The sequence below is a fragment of the Gobio gobio genome (assembly GCF_949357685.1).
Source record: "Gobio gobio genome assembly, chromosome: 8".
NCBI classification, from domain to species: Eukaryota; Metazoa; Chordata; class Actinopteri; order Cypriniformes; family Gobionidae; genus Gobio; species Gobio gobio.
Genome location: NC_137114.1, coordinates 11,199,992 through 11,218,715, shown reverse-complemented (window position 1 = coordinate 11,218,715; position 18,724 = coordinate 11,199,992). Strand labels below are relative to the sequence as shown.

General features: G+C 35.3%; 1 protein-coding gene across 1 annotated transcript; it reads left to right on the top strand.

Annotated features, from left to right (window-relative positions):
- Positions 1 to 1,944: 1,944 nt before the first annotated feature.
- sbds (SBDS ribosome maturation factor) lies at positions 1,945 to 17,105 on the top strand. Its single transcript, XM_079823056.1, has 5 exons — positions 1,945 to 2,182; positions 6,104 to 6,233; positions 6,366 to 6,566; positions 6,713 to 6,877; positions 15,646 to 17,105. Exons 1-5 carry the CDS (start codon positions 2,055 to 2,057, stop codon positions 15,772 to 15,774), a joined length of 753 nt encoding a protein of 250 aa, XP_079679182.1. The 5' UTR covers positions 1,945 to 2,054; the 3' UTR covers positions 15,775 to 17,105.
- Positions 17,106 to 18,724: the final 1,619 nt, after the last annotated feature.

Sequence of the window (18,724 nt, the reverse complement as noted above, 5' to 3'; positions counted from 1 at the left end):
GCAGCTTTGAAAGTAAGTGGATGATTTTTTCTTCTTTAAAAAGGTTTTTATTTATTTATGTAGGGTCATGTGAAGTTTCCTAACAATTTTTTGAACACTGATCAGTTTATAGCAAAATGGAAAAAGACGGTTCCTTGGCACAGTGTGTGCACCCTGGCCATACTAAAAGTGTGTTTCAGTTTTCTCAAAAGATTAAAGACTAGTTTAGTTGACATATACTTGACGCATGTCTCATAAAATGTAAAAAAAATGTAAATGTCTGGGAGAAAGAGAAGAGTAAACAGTTGGGAGAATATCGGATGCAGTATCAGAGTATAGGGTCCATGCATTCTGCCTTAAAGTGACAGCAGCTTTGTAAAGAGTGTTGTAACTTTTATACAAGTATTGAAATGAGTTTAAGGTGGTCGTATGCTAGCATGTCGGATGGAGCATCACTGACTGGCTTAAACCACCATGATGACATAGAGTGCATTTATACAACAATGCAACAGTAATAAAATAATGCATTGACATACAAAAGGAAATGTACTTTTAAAAACAAATACTTCTGTACTTTTACTCAAGTAAAAATCTGTTTTTAGAACTTTCACTTGTAGCGGAGTAATATTTGACCAGTAGTACTTTTACTTTTACTCAAGTAATAGAGTTGTGTACTTTGTCCACCTCTGATAATTTTACTATAATTCATTCTTCATATATACATGTATTTATGTGGGCCGGCTCACATTTTGGTTAGATGGATGGTTAAGATCTTGAGCGCCCCCTGTAGTGAATTTCTCTGACACCATGCCATACATACATTTTAGTCTGGATGTCCAGAGCACTTTCAAGGCTTTTCAGAGATACGTTTGGAGGTTTCATCAGGACAACAACTTCTCCTTGATCTTTAAAAATGACGGAATGATCAAATGTAGCATTCTTATGGAAATATGATAATATTTTGTAATGATTTAAATCGGACTAATTTTCTAATTGTTTGTCATAAATTAACATCTCAGGAAAATGTTACGGGTTTCTAATCAAAATATGACTTTATGCTACAAAACAGGGCATTGATTTCATATGTGTCTTCCATAGAGGAAGATACAATATTCCTATAAAATGTTAGAGATTATGATGCAAATGTTGCAGATTATTATTACACTTATTTTCCCATTAGCGTATATGTTGCCTCAAAAATACATTTATTTGCTAAATAAATACATTGTATTTAATGGGACTACACATATGGCCCTTTTACCCATATTGCATAAAGTAAAATGATATATCATTCCCTTATATCTTTTATAGCATAGTTGAGAATCCTCTTTATACAAAGTTTGGTTAAAAAATCCTGAAACCTAAAAACTGAGTGAATGGGGAAATAAAATCCCATTGTTTTTGTCTATGCCATTTCATGTCATTTGATCCTTTAGTCCTAATGTCACGAATAGCTTAATATACGAATAAAATATGATTTTTCAAAAGTGTTTTCCCCATTTGTTTCTTATGCTCTAAACAATGTGATGACATGAAAAAGTATGTTTTTTCCCCCCCTGGGGTTTTTTTATTTATTGGATTTCTCACAGATATAATCACAAATGTAAACAACCCTTTTGACAACAACATAAATCATACAAAAAAACAAAATAAAAATATCAATGCAAAACAAAATGGATAGAGGGACAGGGTTAATATAAATTACATTATATAAAATTTAGGTGTCTCATTATTAGCAATCAGACAAAATGTCACAGAGCACATGTACATTATAGGAAATACTGAATATTATATGATGTACACAATGTCGTGGATTTTAAGGCTTTAACATTGCAGGAGGTAGATATTGTTTCTAAGTAGTACTTCAAATCTTTACAAAATATATTACATTTCCCCCCTGGGTCTCAGCGGGACATTTTGCGTGTCATCATGGCATTCCTCCAATCCCCCAGGAGTCGCTGCGGCGGCCATGCGCAGAAAGTGACCGAGTGTGGCGCATTCGAGGAAGAGTAGGCAGGAAGAAACGGGCATTGGAGGAGTAACTCAACGCTGCGTTGAGCTAAAGAGAACCAACCATGTCAATATTTACACCTACCAACCAGATCAGGTTAACAAATGTTGCCGTCGTGAGGATGAAGAAAGGAGGGAAAAGATTTGAAATAGCCTGCTATAAAAACAAAGTGATGAGTTGGAGATCTGGAGCGTGAGTGTGTTATGAATATGGTTATTTATGTTTATATTGTGTGTTATTATAGCTATTATAACAGTGTTAAATTACTGATATGTCACTATTGGAATGATTTTATTGCGTACATTTGCTTGGTTTTTGTTGATGTTATATAGAAATAGTTTCTTTACAAGAACCAACTAACGCCAGGTTCACGTGCGTGTTGTAGTGCGCGTGCACATATGATGACGCATTTGCAGTGCACAGTCGATACTACAAACACAGCATTTATTATTTTATTATTCATTATTTTGTTAACACTTTACAATTAGACTTCATTAGTTAACCTAAACTAATAATGATAAAATATACTAAATATAAAAAAATTTACTGATATAAAAATACCTTGCAGCGTTTATTAATCTTTGTTAATTTCAACATTTACTAATAGCCTACATTATTAAAATGTATTTGTTAACATTAGTTGATGCACTGAACTAACATGAACAAACCATTGAGCAGCTGTGTTTTTATTAACTAACATTAACAAAGATTTATAAATACTAGCAAATGTATTGCTCATGGTTAGTTCATGTGTGTTAATACATTAACTAATGTTAACAAAGGAAAACTTATTGTTAAGCATTACCATTATTTTTATTTCGTTGATACTAAATTTTCTCTTTTACGCTGTACAGTTATACAGTCTTTCACAGACATATTTACGTTTAAGGCAAGACACTAACTACTGGATATATCGCCATACTTCCCAAAGACTGATTACATTAAAATTGCAACAACAAAACATTTTTATTACAAGTTTTCTGAAATGTTACTTTTAAATATGCAAATGAAGTGTTATCTAATTAAATATGCAGGGATTTGCATACATTTCTAGAACAGAAATCTGAACATTGGAAATCGGGTTCAAAATTATTTTCTTTCTCTTTTTTTTCTTCACACATTCGAGTCGAGAGGTTTTTACAGAGGCTTTTTTTATCACTCCATAAATCAGAAAATACTGAAAACAGCCAGAAGAAGAAGAAAACATTTTTTTTTAGGAATGAAATGTGCAAAATCAGGCAAATTATAAATGAACAAAACCTTCAGAATATAGATGGGAATAAAAAAGTAAAGTTTGGTGTTGCTGAAGTGGAGATTTCTGATTTCCCAGCATGCTCTCTGTGCAAGCAGGTTGTCAGGTTGGTTATGTTGACGGAAGTTAGTCTATTTTCAGGCGCCGCTGCACTCATGGTACGGCACAAAGCTCCTTGATTATTACACAGGAACGAGAGTATAGTTCCTACACACATCGGCCTAGAAAATCGCAACTTTTCATTTTCCGTCGGTCTTAGAAGAGTCAAGTTTTAAATTGGACAAATATCAAAACTCTTTGGCCATTTTTGAGGGAGATGCTAACGGTCTAATCAGATTCAATGATCTATGCTAAGCTATGCTAAAAGTGCTACCGCCAGACCAGAAAATCGGCTGAATGGATTCAAAAAACGTAAAACTCAACTGTTTAACTCTAGGGGAGTCGGAAAATGTGCCTATTTATTTAAAAAAAAAAATTAAGTGTTCCTTTAAAAATGTCTTAAAATGGAGCAGAAAGTCTTAAATTCAATATCATTTGAATTTGAGAAAGAATAAAACATATCAAAGGCCCTATATATATATATATATATATATATATATATATATATATATATATATATATATATATATATATATATAAATAAAACATTTGTTAAAGTTAATAAATTGCTGTTACATTGTATGTTTTTATGATTTAAATTAATTAGACATGCTTTAACAGAGTAAAACTAAAACAAACAAAAAAATATTCTTTTGTTTTCCAATACAAATATCTAAACATCCTTAAATCAAGATACATTTACTTGACATGCAAAATGAAGAAATAAAGTCTTGTTTTCTGAGAAATTGAACAAAAAAGTTTATGCTTGAAACAAGTGTCAGTGTCTGTCAGTGGGTTTTTAAAATAAGTTATGTAATTATGTTCTTATGTAATTTTGCTTTTCAAGTAAATCTATCTTAATTTAAGAATCTTTTAGATATTTGCACTGGAAAACAAGACAAAACTACTAAAAAAAGAACATCACTTTTTTGTAGTGTGAGCAGAAGTTTCATGAAAAGTTATTTCCATATTCTAGTGTAACGTGATCCCGGCACGGCAAACAATATTCACCACTTTTACACTGCAAACGGAGTATGTGTGAATCTTTCAGTGGTTGAATTGAATTGTTTAAATAAAATAAAAAGTCATTGACTTGTGATAGTGTCTCAGCCCACATCACATTCACACTGGTGTTTTTAGGAACCCAGACAATAATAATAATAATAATAATAATAATAATAATAATAATAATAATAATAATAATGAAATTAAATGAATTATACAAAAGTATTTGAAATTGTTAATATGACCTTATAAAAAAAAGTAATGTGACATAAATATATTACTATTGTAATACAATTGTACAGTACAATAAAAAAAAATTAAGTTTAAAACTAATATTTCTGTGTTGAATTCTTCACTGACATGTTAAACCCTCAAGCTGTACGTGTGTAAATAAACACACTGGGCTTTTCGGTCTAAAAATGCAGCGCATTAGACGAAATTGCAGCCTTTTGCTATTTGAAAAGCTATATAGTGACTTCGTTTCTACTTTTTATTTATTTTAATTTGACTATTTATGATGTAATTTATTAATAGCTTTGATCAACCCACAACCCCCCATTTGGGAAACTCTGTCTTAAGGGATTTGTTACATCATATTATAGAAATGTTATGATCACTTGGTAAAACAGTTAGCAGTTTTCTTAAAGGGTCATGAGACCCACTGCTTCAGCAGCCGACAATTTTATTTCGCTCTCATTAAAAGCATCAAAGCTTCCCACAAATGCAGGCAAAATTACCATTGGGTTACATGCAACACAATATACACATGGTTTTGTTAGCTCACCGTTACATAAATACATAGAGGAAAGGCCGATCAACACGTGCTGTCATGAATAATTAAGCGCATGTTGTCATGAATTAAGCAACGCGTCTTCTCATAGGACAAAGACACGCAGTCTCATGAATAATTATGGGTATCGATTCAGATGTTCGATTCGATTCACAAGCTCTCAAATCGATTTGATTTCGATTTTCGATTCAATTTCGATTCAACTCAATGAATATAGATTTCATTCACATAGCCTACTATATTTATACAAAAGAACAGTGAAGATGAGTTTACAAGTGGGTAATTAAAAAGAAATGAAGAGCCACAAACCTGTATATTAAACTCAGGTACACTTGGGTACATTAAAACAGAACCCATCTCTATATTTCAAATGCATACAATTATGTTAAATACAATACAATTTTGTTTTTATGGATATTTTGATTCCTCCAGGGGCGTCTGAGCTTTGATTCGTGCCCCGGATGATGCATTATATTTCGTCACTATCTCTGTTATTTGCGTGCCTTCCTTAGATGCGATTGTCATTAGATTTTATCTTAACGACAAGCATATATGCGATACTGGGCAGGATTGACTGAAAACCCCCGGGGAAAAAAAACGATTCTTGGCCTTGAGAATCGATTTTGAATCGACCACATTTTAAAAAACGATTAATCGAAAACATCGATTTTTTTGCCCAGTCCTAGTCATCGCCGTACTATAGTACGAGAAAACGTCACAACCTATGACGTTGACATGAAGACGAATTTAAACCAGGAAGTTGAAAATAGAGCAAAAATGTTTAAAATTAACTCGTTTTCTCCCACATTCAAAACTAACAGATGGTAACATTGTCTTCCGTGATGTTCAACACATACTGCTGTTAAAATCTCAGGAAATTTGGTTTAGGGTTTCATGACCCTTTAAGTGACATTAATGCAATGTGCACAAATCAACTGTACCTACGTGCATTTTCTTTTTTTAACAGGGAGAAGGATCTTGATGAAGTCCTGCAGACAAACACGGTGTTTGTAAATGTGTCTAAGGGTCAAGTGGCGAAGAAAGATGACCTGTCCAGCGCTTTTGGCACAGAGGACTTGACAGAAATATGCAAACAGGTGAATTTGCAGGCTCTGTTTGATCTAATCTGGCCTGACTCTGTGGAAGAAGATTGTTTTCATTATAATAACAGTGTATTCAGTTGACATGCTTTATACAAATCTGCATAAATGGTTCGCTTTTATTTCCAGATTTTATCTAAAGGAGAACTACAGGTGTCAGACAGGGAACGACACAGCCAGCTGGAACAGATGTTTCGTGATATTGCAACTATTGTGGCAGAAAAATGTGTGAATCCTGAGACCAAACGTCCCTACACAGTCAGCCTTATAGAGAGAGCGATGAAGGACATTCACTTCTCCGTCAAGGCAAACAAAAGCACTAAACAGCAGGTCAGTAGACCTTGATCATGTGACGATCTGTGAAATGTTTAGCTACATACCAGGTTAATTACACAATCACTGAAGAGGTCACTAACATGAAAATGGTCTCTGCGAGTAGCATACAGTCTGATTGTGGTCAGTGTCACCCCTTCCAGGCACTAGAGGTCATCAAGCAGCTGAAGGAGTCCATCCAGATTCAGAGAGCTCACATGCGGCTGCGCTTCGTCTTGCCAGCCAAGGATGGGAAGAGACTGAAAGAAAAGCTCAGACCATTAATAAAGGCAGTGGAGAACGAGGACTTTGATGATCAGCTTGAAATGGTAAGAGTCTTCCAGGTCAATTTATTAATTCATTCATTTTGACTAAATATCACTGGTCTATAAACGAGGGATATACGATATAAACAAACTATAAACGATATATATATGGCGCAACGCCATAGAACGCCCACTTTTAGGGGAATAAAAGATTTCCATAGATTTCAATACAAAACAGCGGCACAAAACAGCGGCCGGCAGGCATGAATAACTTAAGAAATCAACAATATTAAACATGTCAAGTAATTATGTCCAGCCTGCCTGCCATAGAGCGAGAAAGACACATCCACACACTACATTTGGTCAATTTAAAAAAACATTCTCCCACTGTCAAATTGGTGTAACAACCCCACCCAGTGGCCAGAGGACATTTACTCGTACCCAGTGTTGGGGTAACGCATTACAAGTAACTTGAGTTACGTAATAATATTTGTAACTAGTAAAGTAACGCATAACTTTTCAAATTTACAACAAAATATCTGAGTTACTTTTTCACATTAATTTGACTGACAGCTCTCCTGCCCCCATGTTGAGAGTAAGTGCAGAGGCGTGTGTGTGTGAACATGATGGTTATTGTAGTTCTAGACTAAATGTGAGCATTTATTTATCTCACTTGCACAATAAAGAGTCTGTACTCCTCAAAATGAATAAAATCAGTCAAATGCAAAATCAGAATACTATGCAAACCTCCAATAATTAAATGTTAAACTATTTTATGCATAATCTACCTTTTATATTTAATTTACCAATGTCTTGCTGCTGTTTTTATTGGTAACTTTTCTCCTGCATCCTATTCTTCCATTATCCAGAATGGCAGCACAGCAGAGCTGCGCCCTCTACTGCTCCTGCGTCAATTCGCATTTTTACCTCAGCCTCTTCATACCATAATTTAGGTATAGGCATGTGCCGGTATCACATTTTCATGTTGCGGTTAATTGTTGAAGCTTTTATCACGGTATACGGTATTATCACAATATTGAAATAAGTTGCAAGAAATATGTTGTCATACTATAACAGGTTTAATAACTTTCTTATAACAAAAAGAATTGAACATTTAAATACAATAAAGGAATACACAATTAAATATTAAAACAGATTAAAGTGCTAAAGAATTATAAAGAACAATAGGTAACACTTTACAATAAGGTCTCACTAGTGAATGCATTAACATCAACAAAGAGCGAATAGCTACATTTTTACAGAAGTTATTCTTCTTTGATGACGTTAGCAGGGCTCGACATTAAGCCTGTTCACACGCTTAAAGTAAATCTGTCATTCACTTGTCCGAGTAAAACATTTGCTTGTCCGGATTTTTTTTGTAAATATAATCTATTCTGAAGCATTATTCTCACTAGTGTTCAATCAGTTTTTACATATTTAAATATGCATATTTGTGATATTTTTACCTTTTTACAAAGGGCATTTTTCCATAATCTTATTAAATATAGGCTGTGCTTCATCTTTCCTTTTATATTCTTACATTTGATCTATAAATTAAATTAGAATAAGACACTATAGGCTGTTACCAATCAAATTAAATAATTTACACTGAAAAATTACAACTGCATTAAATAATGTTCTGAGATTATTTTAAATATTTTTGAATATACAAATAAGAAATGTTGTAAAGATGAAACTAAAGCACCAGTAGGTGGCGCTGTGACCGTCTGAATGAGCGAGTCATTGAGTCGATTCAGTGAAACGGCTAAATCATTCAAGAATTTGGCGGTCGTTTACGAATAGTTCATTGAATCTTCGATTCAACCGATTCATTCAAACAATGAATCATTCACTAACACACACTGTTGCTGTGAGATGCGTTACGGTCCTGGAACTATTTTCGCTGCTGAAATAGAACAAAAACAGTCCATATTGCGTCTAAAATGTAAGTGACTTAATGTTAATGAATTGTTTATGGAACTGGCGTAAATCATTTTCAGTCGTGATGGTATTCAGGAAAAAACTCTTGTTAGTGTGATGTTGCTTAACTGTATCATATGTTATAAATATTAAAACTACACAATTTTAACCGTGTATGTTAACTGAGTTTCTGTGTGTGAGCGGCGCTCATTTGTTTTCGCTGTGCGAGCCTCAACAGCTCAACCTTGTTAACGTCAGTTCGTTTTATATTATTATCCACTATCGATCTCCACTTACACTAACTGAATGCAGGATACTTGTCTGTCGGGCAAGTAAAATTATTTTTCACTTGCCCCTTCAAAAAATCCACTTGTCCCGGACAAGCGGACAAACGTTAATGTCGAGCCCTGGTTAGTTAAAAAAAAAAACTGTTAGTGTTAGCTCAGGTCCATTAAATACAGTTACAACTTTTCATTTTAATAATGTGTTATTAAATGCTGAAATTTACATTTAACTAAGATTAATAAATGCTTTAGAAGTATGTTTGTTAATGAATGAACTAATGTTAAATAATGGATCCTTATTGTAAAGTGTATGACTGAACAACAAAGAATCAGAACATATTCAAACAATATCAAGCCTTAAGTCTTTAAGTATGGAGTATTTTGTGATGCGATGAGCACCGAATACAGAACTCTGACTGAATGGCTGTGTGTTTAGTAGCGAGTGTTTTTTTACGAGGGTTACCGTGGAAACGGCGGCGTTTCTGCTGTTCCGTCAGCGCCCTCTGCTGTCAGAGAGTGTGAATGTGCACTTTTCAGTGCATTTCCTTCACTCGTTCCGCCACGCGCTGCTCATGCACGTTGGTTTTGATTACATCAATGCGCGTTCCTCTTTGAGGTGTTGTTCATTTTAAATGGTTGATGGGTAAAGTATTCTTAAAATGCATTCTAAAAATCGGAATAATTCGTAATAAATAATTATTCCCGGTATTTTGAAGTGCCCACGATAACAATATTGTGCATGTTCATTATTGTGATATATTGTATTGCCGTATACCGGCACATGTCTATTTAGGTATGAAGAGGTCTTTACCGTTGCACAAAAATATAACTTTTGTTATAAAAAAAAAGCAAAAACAAGCCCAGCCCAGGTGAGAAAAAGTAACGCAAAAGTAACATAACTCATTACTTTTCTTAAAAAGTAACTAAGTAACTCAATTAGTTACTTTTTAAGGGAGTAACGCAATATTGTAATGCATTACTTTTCAAAGTAACTTTCCCCAACACTGATCGTACCTCATCGAGTCAGCAGATAAACCAGTGAATGATTTAACTTCGTTTTTGAATCATGAAGTACAGATGATGCTATCAGAAGCTAAATCAGGCTTGTTGTATGGCTGGACAGAAAAGTACACCCAGTCCTCTAAATATAAAGACATAATATATACATTTAAAGATGTTTACTTGCACATGTTTTTAAATTGACGTGTGTGTGGATGTATCTTTCACGCTCTATGGCAGGCAGGCTGGACATATAATTACTTGACATGTTTAATCTGAGTGATTTCTTAAGTTATTCAAGCCTGCCGGATCAAAGTCTAGTTTATTTTCCCCTAAAAAGAGGCGTTGATGAAATTGACAGTTAAGTTCCCGGATGTGCCGGTCGTCCGTATGCCAGCATGATCAGACTAGTTAAGTGAGTTTGATGAGCGTGCTACTGTACTTGCTTCCGGTTGTTAGTCAAAAGTGTTATGCTTTTATAAAATATTTGCAGTAGGAAAAAAATCCTCATATTTCGATGGCATATCACAAACTACTGTAGATGATGTGCACCCACATAGGGTTGTCACGGCAACAAAACTCCAGTAGTCTGTACAAAATACCAGTAACATTTCAGGGTTGTTTGTAACAATTTCAGTACATTACTCTCTTTCGGTACAACTCTTGGAACTATTTTACTATTTTAATTAACTATTTAAAAAGAAAAGGTGCACTGTGTAAATTTGAGTGGCATCTACTGGTGAGGTTGCGAATTGCAACCACTCATCCCTCCCTTTCGAAGCACACAGGGAAGCTACGGTGGCCCACACAGGACAAAGATGTCGTCTTCTGAGACAGCAGAGAGTAGCTAGTAGAGGTCGACCTATAGTGGATTTTTCGATACGATAACTAGGTTTATTGCAAGAAATAAAAAACAAAAAACATTACTGAATCATGAAAATGTGCTACATGAAATGCATATATAAATATATTAAAATGAGGAGTTATAACAGAACAAATTCTACAGAAAATAATTTAAACATTAAAATATTACAGGTCAAATGTGTTTCTTTAGTTATAACCTAGAAACACGCATGTACATTTTATAGGTAACACTTTGCAAGTTGCATTTGTTAACAAGGATGTAGCTTACATTAACTATATGCATTATGCAATATACGTTTTTACAGCATGTATTAATATTTGAGCAATTCAATTGTACCTTGATCATTCATGTTAATTAAGGTTAACAGATAAAATAAAAATTAAAACTAAATTTAAAAAATTTATTAGTACATGTTGAAATTAACAAACTAACAATGAACAATTCTTCTACAGCAATTATTAACCTTAGTTAATGTTACAAATGGAATCGTATTGTAAAGTGTTACCTTTTCATCTAAATCCAAACAGAACACTTGACGTTTTTCTGATCAAAATAACAAAATATGTATTTTAAATCGAATGTTTAAATCTAGTTTTATATATGCAACATTTGGTTCGAACTTTTGTGTATTTTTGTCATATTGTTTTAACTGCTTGAGGTTTTGCTAATGTTAGCGTCCTCTCAGCCTCGAAAAAGTACATACACACTGCTGTTCTTTCCCTGCTAATGCAGCATCTAGTCAAAATGTATTACTTTATAATGATTTGGCAACATGTTCTGTTGTCATGCCGTTTCGCTGTCAGTGTTTTAAACGTGCATCTCACGTGCCAATATAAACAACACGAGGCGTCAGTGATTTCGCCACTAGAGGCCGCTCTCGTGCCATATAATGCCAGCAGTGTCTTTAGGGCAACTGTGCATGACGGGCAATATGCATTTAAACTGAGTGAATGTAAAAGGATTATGTCTATCGGGCTATTCGGATGGTAATTGTTTCTCACATGGAAGTCCGTTAAAATTAATTTGCATGCCACCTCTTAAAAACTTGTGCATTCGGATGGTGATTTATTCACGGTGGAGGAGCGAGTTTTGTGATCCTGCGAACCCGGGAACCTGCTCACGTGCTCAATAACATGATTGACTGCTGTAAATTAAAATGTCATATGCTTGGTATAATAAGAATAAATGCATATTTAATTTAATAATAGGAAAATAATATCCTAATTATTATTTAAATCTGTTTAAAGGGTTACCTCAGCGATTTAGCATTTAAGCTTTGTATCAGTAGAAACCCAATCGTATATTCGAATGATGAAGTTTGCACTCAGTTGTGGAGAAAGATCGAGTTTATCTCTTAAATAAATGTATTTTCTCTCTAAATCTTTTCTACATAATGTCACTGAGCATATTTCCTCACTTTTCGCTGGTTTATGCTACAGATTTATTTTAAGCCTTTTATGGCTTTATTTCTGTAAAGCTTTTTTCTCAGCTCTCCCTTATAAGGGGGCGCGCCGTAAGCGCGTTCACACACGCTGCATTCCTCAGTGCGAGTCGTCACGACAAGCTGTTTGTCCGACTTTATTGAGTAATTTTTACATTAAAAAAAAGCTTTTATTCCTCATATATTTCTCTTTTTGCCTCAAGTCATTCTCGAAGAAGGTATTGTGTATACCGAGAAAAATGCACCTAACCACGATCAGTGACATGTTTCTGAGAGGAGGTGCAGAAACGAGACGGGGCGATAACCCTGCCCTCGCGCCATAGCACATGACCGGGAGAGAAGAGAGGTCGTTTCGATGGGGGAGGGAAAGTTAACATATTTGATTAAAGATTATAAGGGTAAATGAATTTTTAAAAAATAATGAAGTGCACAGATAAATCAGTTATAGTAAACACTACAATATTAATATAAAAATACGAATTCTAAAATTTGATTTCATGCCGCCTTTAAATGAATAAGCTGCACACTGTGCGCAGTACTTGGTAGCCTTGTTGTCTGCCTAAATTAATTATAAATAAACATAAAAAACTAGTAGGCTATTTGCAGTATATTAAATAGTTTTTGAGCTGATTATTTTGCACTGAAATGAGTCTGACACACGAATCTGACAGCGCTGCATCACGTGCACCTGCGCAATATCATAGCCTATGACTTCCGAAAATATAGTATTTATGTGTTGTCAACTAGCTATCATCACAAGAACTTTTGAGGAATATGCAACATAATTTAGACAATTGTTTTTGTCATATGTATTATAATAACTGACAGACACTCATTTCAGCCGCTCTGTGCAGCTCGAACAGGAGCTCAGCTTCGCGGCTGAGACACGAATAGACTATTAACTTAAAGCTTTTACTCTTAAACACAAAAGGCACGTCCACTTTAATAAAAAAGGAATATTTATTAAACAAGCCAGATCAAGAGCAGAAAAAACGCTCTCACAATTAAATAAATAATATACAAGAAAACTAGCCTTCTTCAATCTGTCTCTCTTCTCCAGTGGGTTGGGCTAATCCAAAAGTGGAAACAATGGGGGTGTTCTGAAGACAGACTGTTACCTGTGAAACGGGTGTTCTGAAAACACCCCCATTAGCAATTAGTGCTTTCCACCTGATGAAATGAACGCGGTGCGGCAAAACTGATGAAATGAACGCGGCAAAACAGACAGTACAGATCCACTTTTGCGGCACGACTGAAGCGTGGTGTTGTGACGCTTCCCCTCATGTGTGTGTTGATGGGCGTTCCTCATGTTTACCGCTATGGGTGTGCGTTTGAGGCAGCGGGGAATGAAAAATAAAGGACCCGCGAGAGACTTCTCTTCGCCAGTTGGTTGGGCTAATCCAAAAGAAGTGAAAACAACGACTAAAAAACAATGATTGTTGTTTAGTCGTTTCTGGATTACAATCCGCCATCAAAATGATATGTTGAATTATTCCAGCTGCTGTGAGAAAAGGCTATAAATGATCCGCCACCTGCAGCATCCTTACATGCGATACTACTACTAGCCGGACTCCTTCTTTATGTAATGACGCAAAGACGAACTGCGCCATGCTCGAATTTCCCATGGAAAGCTACCAGTACCACTCAAATTTAGTGATGCACCGATCATGATTTTACATGGCCGATTCCGATACCGATTTTTTTCAAGAAAACTGGCCGATTCCGATACCGATTTATTTTTTTTACACAATAAAATAATGAAAGTATACATGAACAAGATGTTTATTTGGTATGTAATCAACCAAAGAAAATCTTGGTCGACTGAAGTCCTGAAATTTTCAACTAAAAATGACGCTAGGAAAAAAAAAGTTAAATTAATTAGCTGCACACTGTGCGCAGTACTTGGTAGCCTTGTTGTCTGCATAAATGAATTATAAATAAACATAAAAAACTAGTAGGTTATTTGCAGTATATTAAATCGTTTTTGAGCTGATTATTTTGGACTGAAGTGAGTCTGACACACCACGTGCACCTGCGCAATATCATAGCCTATGACTTCCGAAAATATAGTACTATTGTCAACTAGCTATCATCACAAGAACTTTTGAGGAATATGCAACATAATTTAGACAATTGTTTTTGTCATATGTATTATAATAACTGACAGACACTCATTTCAGCCGCTCTGTGCAGCTCGAACAGGAGCTCAGCTTCGCGGCTGAGACACGAATAGACTATTAACTTAAAGCTTTTACTCTTAAACACAAAAGGCACGTCCACTTTAATAAAAAAGGAATATTTATTAAACAAGCCAGATCAAGAGCAGAAAAAACGCTCTCACAATTAAATAAATAATATACAAGAAAACTAGCCTTCTTCAATCTGTCTCTCTTCTCCAGTTGGTTGGGCTAATCCAAAAGAAGTAAAAACAATGGGGGTGTTCTGAAGACAGACTGTTACCTGTGAAACAGAGGTGTTCTGAAAACACCCCCATTAGCAATTAGTGCTTTCCACCTGATGAAATGAACGCGGTGCGGCAAAACTGATGAAATGAACGCAGCAAAAGTAATGAAATGAACGTGGCTCGGCAAAACTGATTAAATGAACGCGACAAAACTGACAGTACAGATCCACTTATAGTGCGGTGTTGTGGCGCTTCCAGTCGACCAATCAGAATTTTGGTCGAGCCAGAACGTAACGACTAATAATCGACTGGGAGATTACAGCCCTAGTGCTCTGCAGTGGTTAAAAATTATAAACTGTGAATTTTGGCGGCGATTGAATTACCACACGACCTTGGTGTTTGTCAAACTATAGTAGGTAATTCGGCCGGGGATTGTTACTTGGGTGGTGGGAGAAAAAAAAACACTGACATTCTGGAATCGGACGACAACAAAATCACAGACTAGCCCCTGTAAATGATGAAAATACCTTACGACCCCACGAGAAACAATTATTGTCCGAATAGGACTAAAGTCGTTTGAATACGGCACGTTTTCTGCAGCCAGTAAATGTCCCAAATGTATAACGTGATCAATCTTGAAGATGTCCACAATCTACTTTTCAGATTGTGATCTTTTATGTCCTCGTAATAATGTTAAAAACCAGCAATGGCTTTGCTGACTTTGCAACTTATAGCATGTGTCTCTATCATGTGTGGTGATGCATTTGAAAAAAACATCAGCAGTAGGGCTGTGCAACGAATCAAATTTTTTTTCGATTTTGGCTTCCAACGATTATGAAAACGTGATTTATATGCAAAATTAAATATTGGTATTATATATTTTCTCCTTGTGTTTGAGTTGTGTTTCCTGCCTTTCAGGTGTGTTTGATAGATCCAGGTTGCTTCCGTGAGATTGATGAGCTCATCCGCTGTGAGACTAAAGGAAAGGGAACACTGGAGGTGCTCAGTCTCAAAGATGTGGAGGAAGGAGACGAGAAACTAGAATAACCTCTTCACCTGTTTCTCTAACTAACACATTAAACTATTGCAGATTTATTTTATATGGAGAGCCTTTCTTAATGAGTTATATCACTTTATTATAGCCCATTAGCAGTAATTGCATCAGTATTTTCACAACTGGTACTTCAGTGACAATTCTAAATCATTTAAAACAATGTTCCCAAAAAGACATTTTCCCCCTGTTGCAATAATTTATTTTCTGTGAAAATGAAAATAATTTGAATTCTTAGATTAATAATAGAAAACAATATAGTAAGAGATTCTGTAAGAGAGCATGATTAAATGTTTGGTCTTTAAATAGCTTGAATTTGTTGTATCTGTGATGGCACAGCCATATTTTCGGCAGCCATTGATCCAATCTACTTAGAAAGCATTGTCACACGGTCCTTATGTTCTCATTTTAATGTGCTAATTTGGTGCCAGAGAAACCTTATAATCTTGGCTCTGCTGAAAACTGTTAAAGATCATTATTGGGCTATTTAAATAAGTGAACTGCTATACAAGAAACTCTTTCTCTAGAAACTCATATTTGTGTCCGTGTGTACTTCTGCTATTAAAGAAGAAAGCCAAGCAGGACAGATGGAGAAATAAATGGTCCTGCTGTACAACAACACTAAAAAACGGGAAAACGCATATTTGTGATGTATACAGCAAAATAATTTTTCTTCTAAACTGGATTTCTTTGCTTTCAATGAATGCAATTGTCTAATATGTGCAATGCACTTGGTTACGTTTGTGTAGTCAGAATGTGAACGAATCAAGTATGTTGAACAGCACTCGAAAATAACTTTTTGCTGTTATGTGTTGACTTGATAGTGTTTAATGTTCAGTTATGTTTGGGATTTAGACTGGTCCCAGTTACCCTGGGTTACCATTGTGTAATGGTAACCCAGGGTACGTGCAGAGCCTTTTTGATGCTTTATTTAAGGAGCATTTCATTCTTTGCTTTTAGTTTATTAATTAGTTTAGTTTTATCATTTAATGATGTAAGAAAAATATTTTATGAAAATATAGCTGCAAGCAACAATTATCGGGGCCAAGCACAACAGAGGCAAACAAGAAAGCTAGCAACTGACCATCTGCCAAAATTAGTAAAAACATTTGGAGAAAATTAAGCAAAAAGGTTGAAAGTTGTATAGAGCCAATTTCATGTTTGTTCAATTATAGCGCCACCAAGTGGTCCCACCACTTGTTTGTTTTTGTTTGTATGTCCTCAGAGTGCCCCCATACATAAGCGTGTCAAATTTGGTGAAAATATCTCATTTTGTTTAAGAGTTATAGACATTTGTATTTATGAGCATATAAAAAAATAACCCACACCTGACTGATTGCATTTGTTTGCCACTTACTATCAAAATTGACATTTGGCCTTGAGCATTTAATCAACCCCCTAAGATTCCGATTAACGTTGAACAAACCATAAGGTGAAACCTAGCATGTTTGGTATCGTTGGACTTGACAAGGATTCAGGAATATAAATCAACCAAATAAAGTTATAAACATGTGAATATTTGATTTTATCACTAGGTGGCGCTGGCTCGAAACTTCTCAGGCTCCTTCAGGGCATTGTGCTGATGACCCATACAGAGTTTCGTAATGAAATGCTAATGTGTTCATAAAATACAGCATTTTACTACTAAATTAAAAATGGCGGACGCCCAAAATGACCGATGTGATATCGGCATGCCACCCCGGATCTTAAAGCTACACTGTGTGATATTTTCCCCCATCTAGTGGTGAAAAGGTATATGACCATCCAGTGAATTTTAGTTTCTGTTCCTCTCAATTCCGATTTCGTTTCAACTCCTACGGTGGCCGATTTAGTCCAAGATTAACATGGCTTCCAGTTCGACCTCGTCCACATTCGACACGGTGCCTGTGGGATATTTGGAACTCAACTGGCCTAATTATTCGGCTAGAAAGAACTGCAGCTAATCCAGAGTGAACTTTGATGATAGTAATGTTTATTCAGTCATCCAATTGCAAGGCATAAACAGGTTTGCGTGGATATGTACATAAATGTGGTTTCTGTGAGAGAACAAATAAGGATGGTAAATATACATACACAGTTAAGAACTGTATAACTATACTTATAAGTTACATTTGTATAATGTAACCGTAAACCAGAGCTTATTGTACCATATATAGGCGCTAAATGCAGCTGCATTAAAAGGAGCGGAGCTGCCGCTGCTAACAAGCGGTGTCGGATTACAAAAGTGTGTGCGCAGCTTTAACGTTAGCACTGCAGTGCGCTCTGTATAACAATTGTTAATATGCCGATCAGACCTGATACATATTTCCATCAACATACATTACAAGCAAATATTTTCTATAAACGAATAAACATTGTTGATAACAAAATAACTGAATGATTATTCAAATAGGTGAGCATTACGCTATTGTATGTTGACACAAAAATACTTCTGAGGTGACATCAACTGAATTACGCGATGACACACTCTGAAACACATCTACAATGACAATAACTATTATTACTTACGGAGTTATTAACGCACAGAAATACCACACAAGGAAAAACAGACTTTTGAGGAATAAACAAGCCAGGAAAACTCCGTATAACTCTGTTACTGGACGCTGCTGAGATGAAAACTCTCTGCACATGCACCAGACAAGTCTGAACAAGTTGACGCGCACATGCGCGAGGCAGAGAATTTTGTACAGTGCCATCGAGTATTAAAACCGGTTAAAACGCGAAAAGCGAAGCTTGAATTTACGGGTATGTCCCTCTTTGGCTAATGTACTTTCAAGATGGAGGGGCAACATGGCGACCACCGTTAGATCCCATTACCTTATGTATTTTCAATGGCATATTATAAACTTACGAGAATACTTTATTACTTGAAAGAAGTAAATATACATTAATGAGCACATATATTTTTGAAAGAACTAAGTGTTTTTAGCTAAGAATAGACTAAAA

Coding starts and splice junctions, on each gene's coding strand:
- sbds (XM_079823056.1), top strand. CDS start 2,055: ATGTCAATATTTACACCTACCAACCAGATCAGGTTAACAAATGTTGCC. Junction 2,183..6,103: donor ATGAGTTGGAGATCTGGAGC/GTGAGTGTGTTA, acceptor TTTTTTTAACAG/GGAGAAGGATCTTGATGAAG. Junction 6,234..6,365: donor TGACAGAAATATGCAAACAG/GTGAATTTGCAG, acceptor TTTTATTTCCAG/ATTTTATCTAAAGGAGAACT.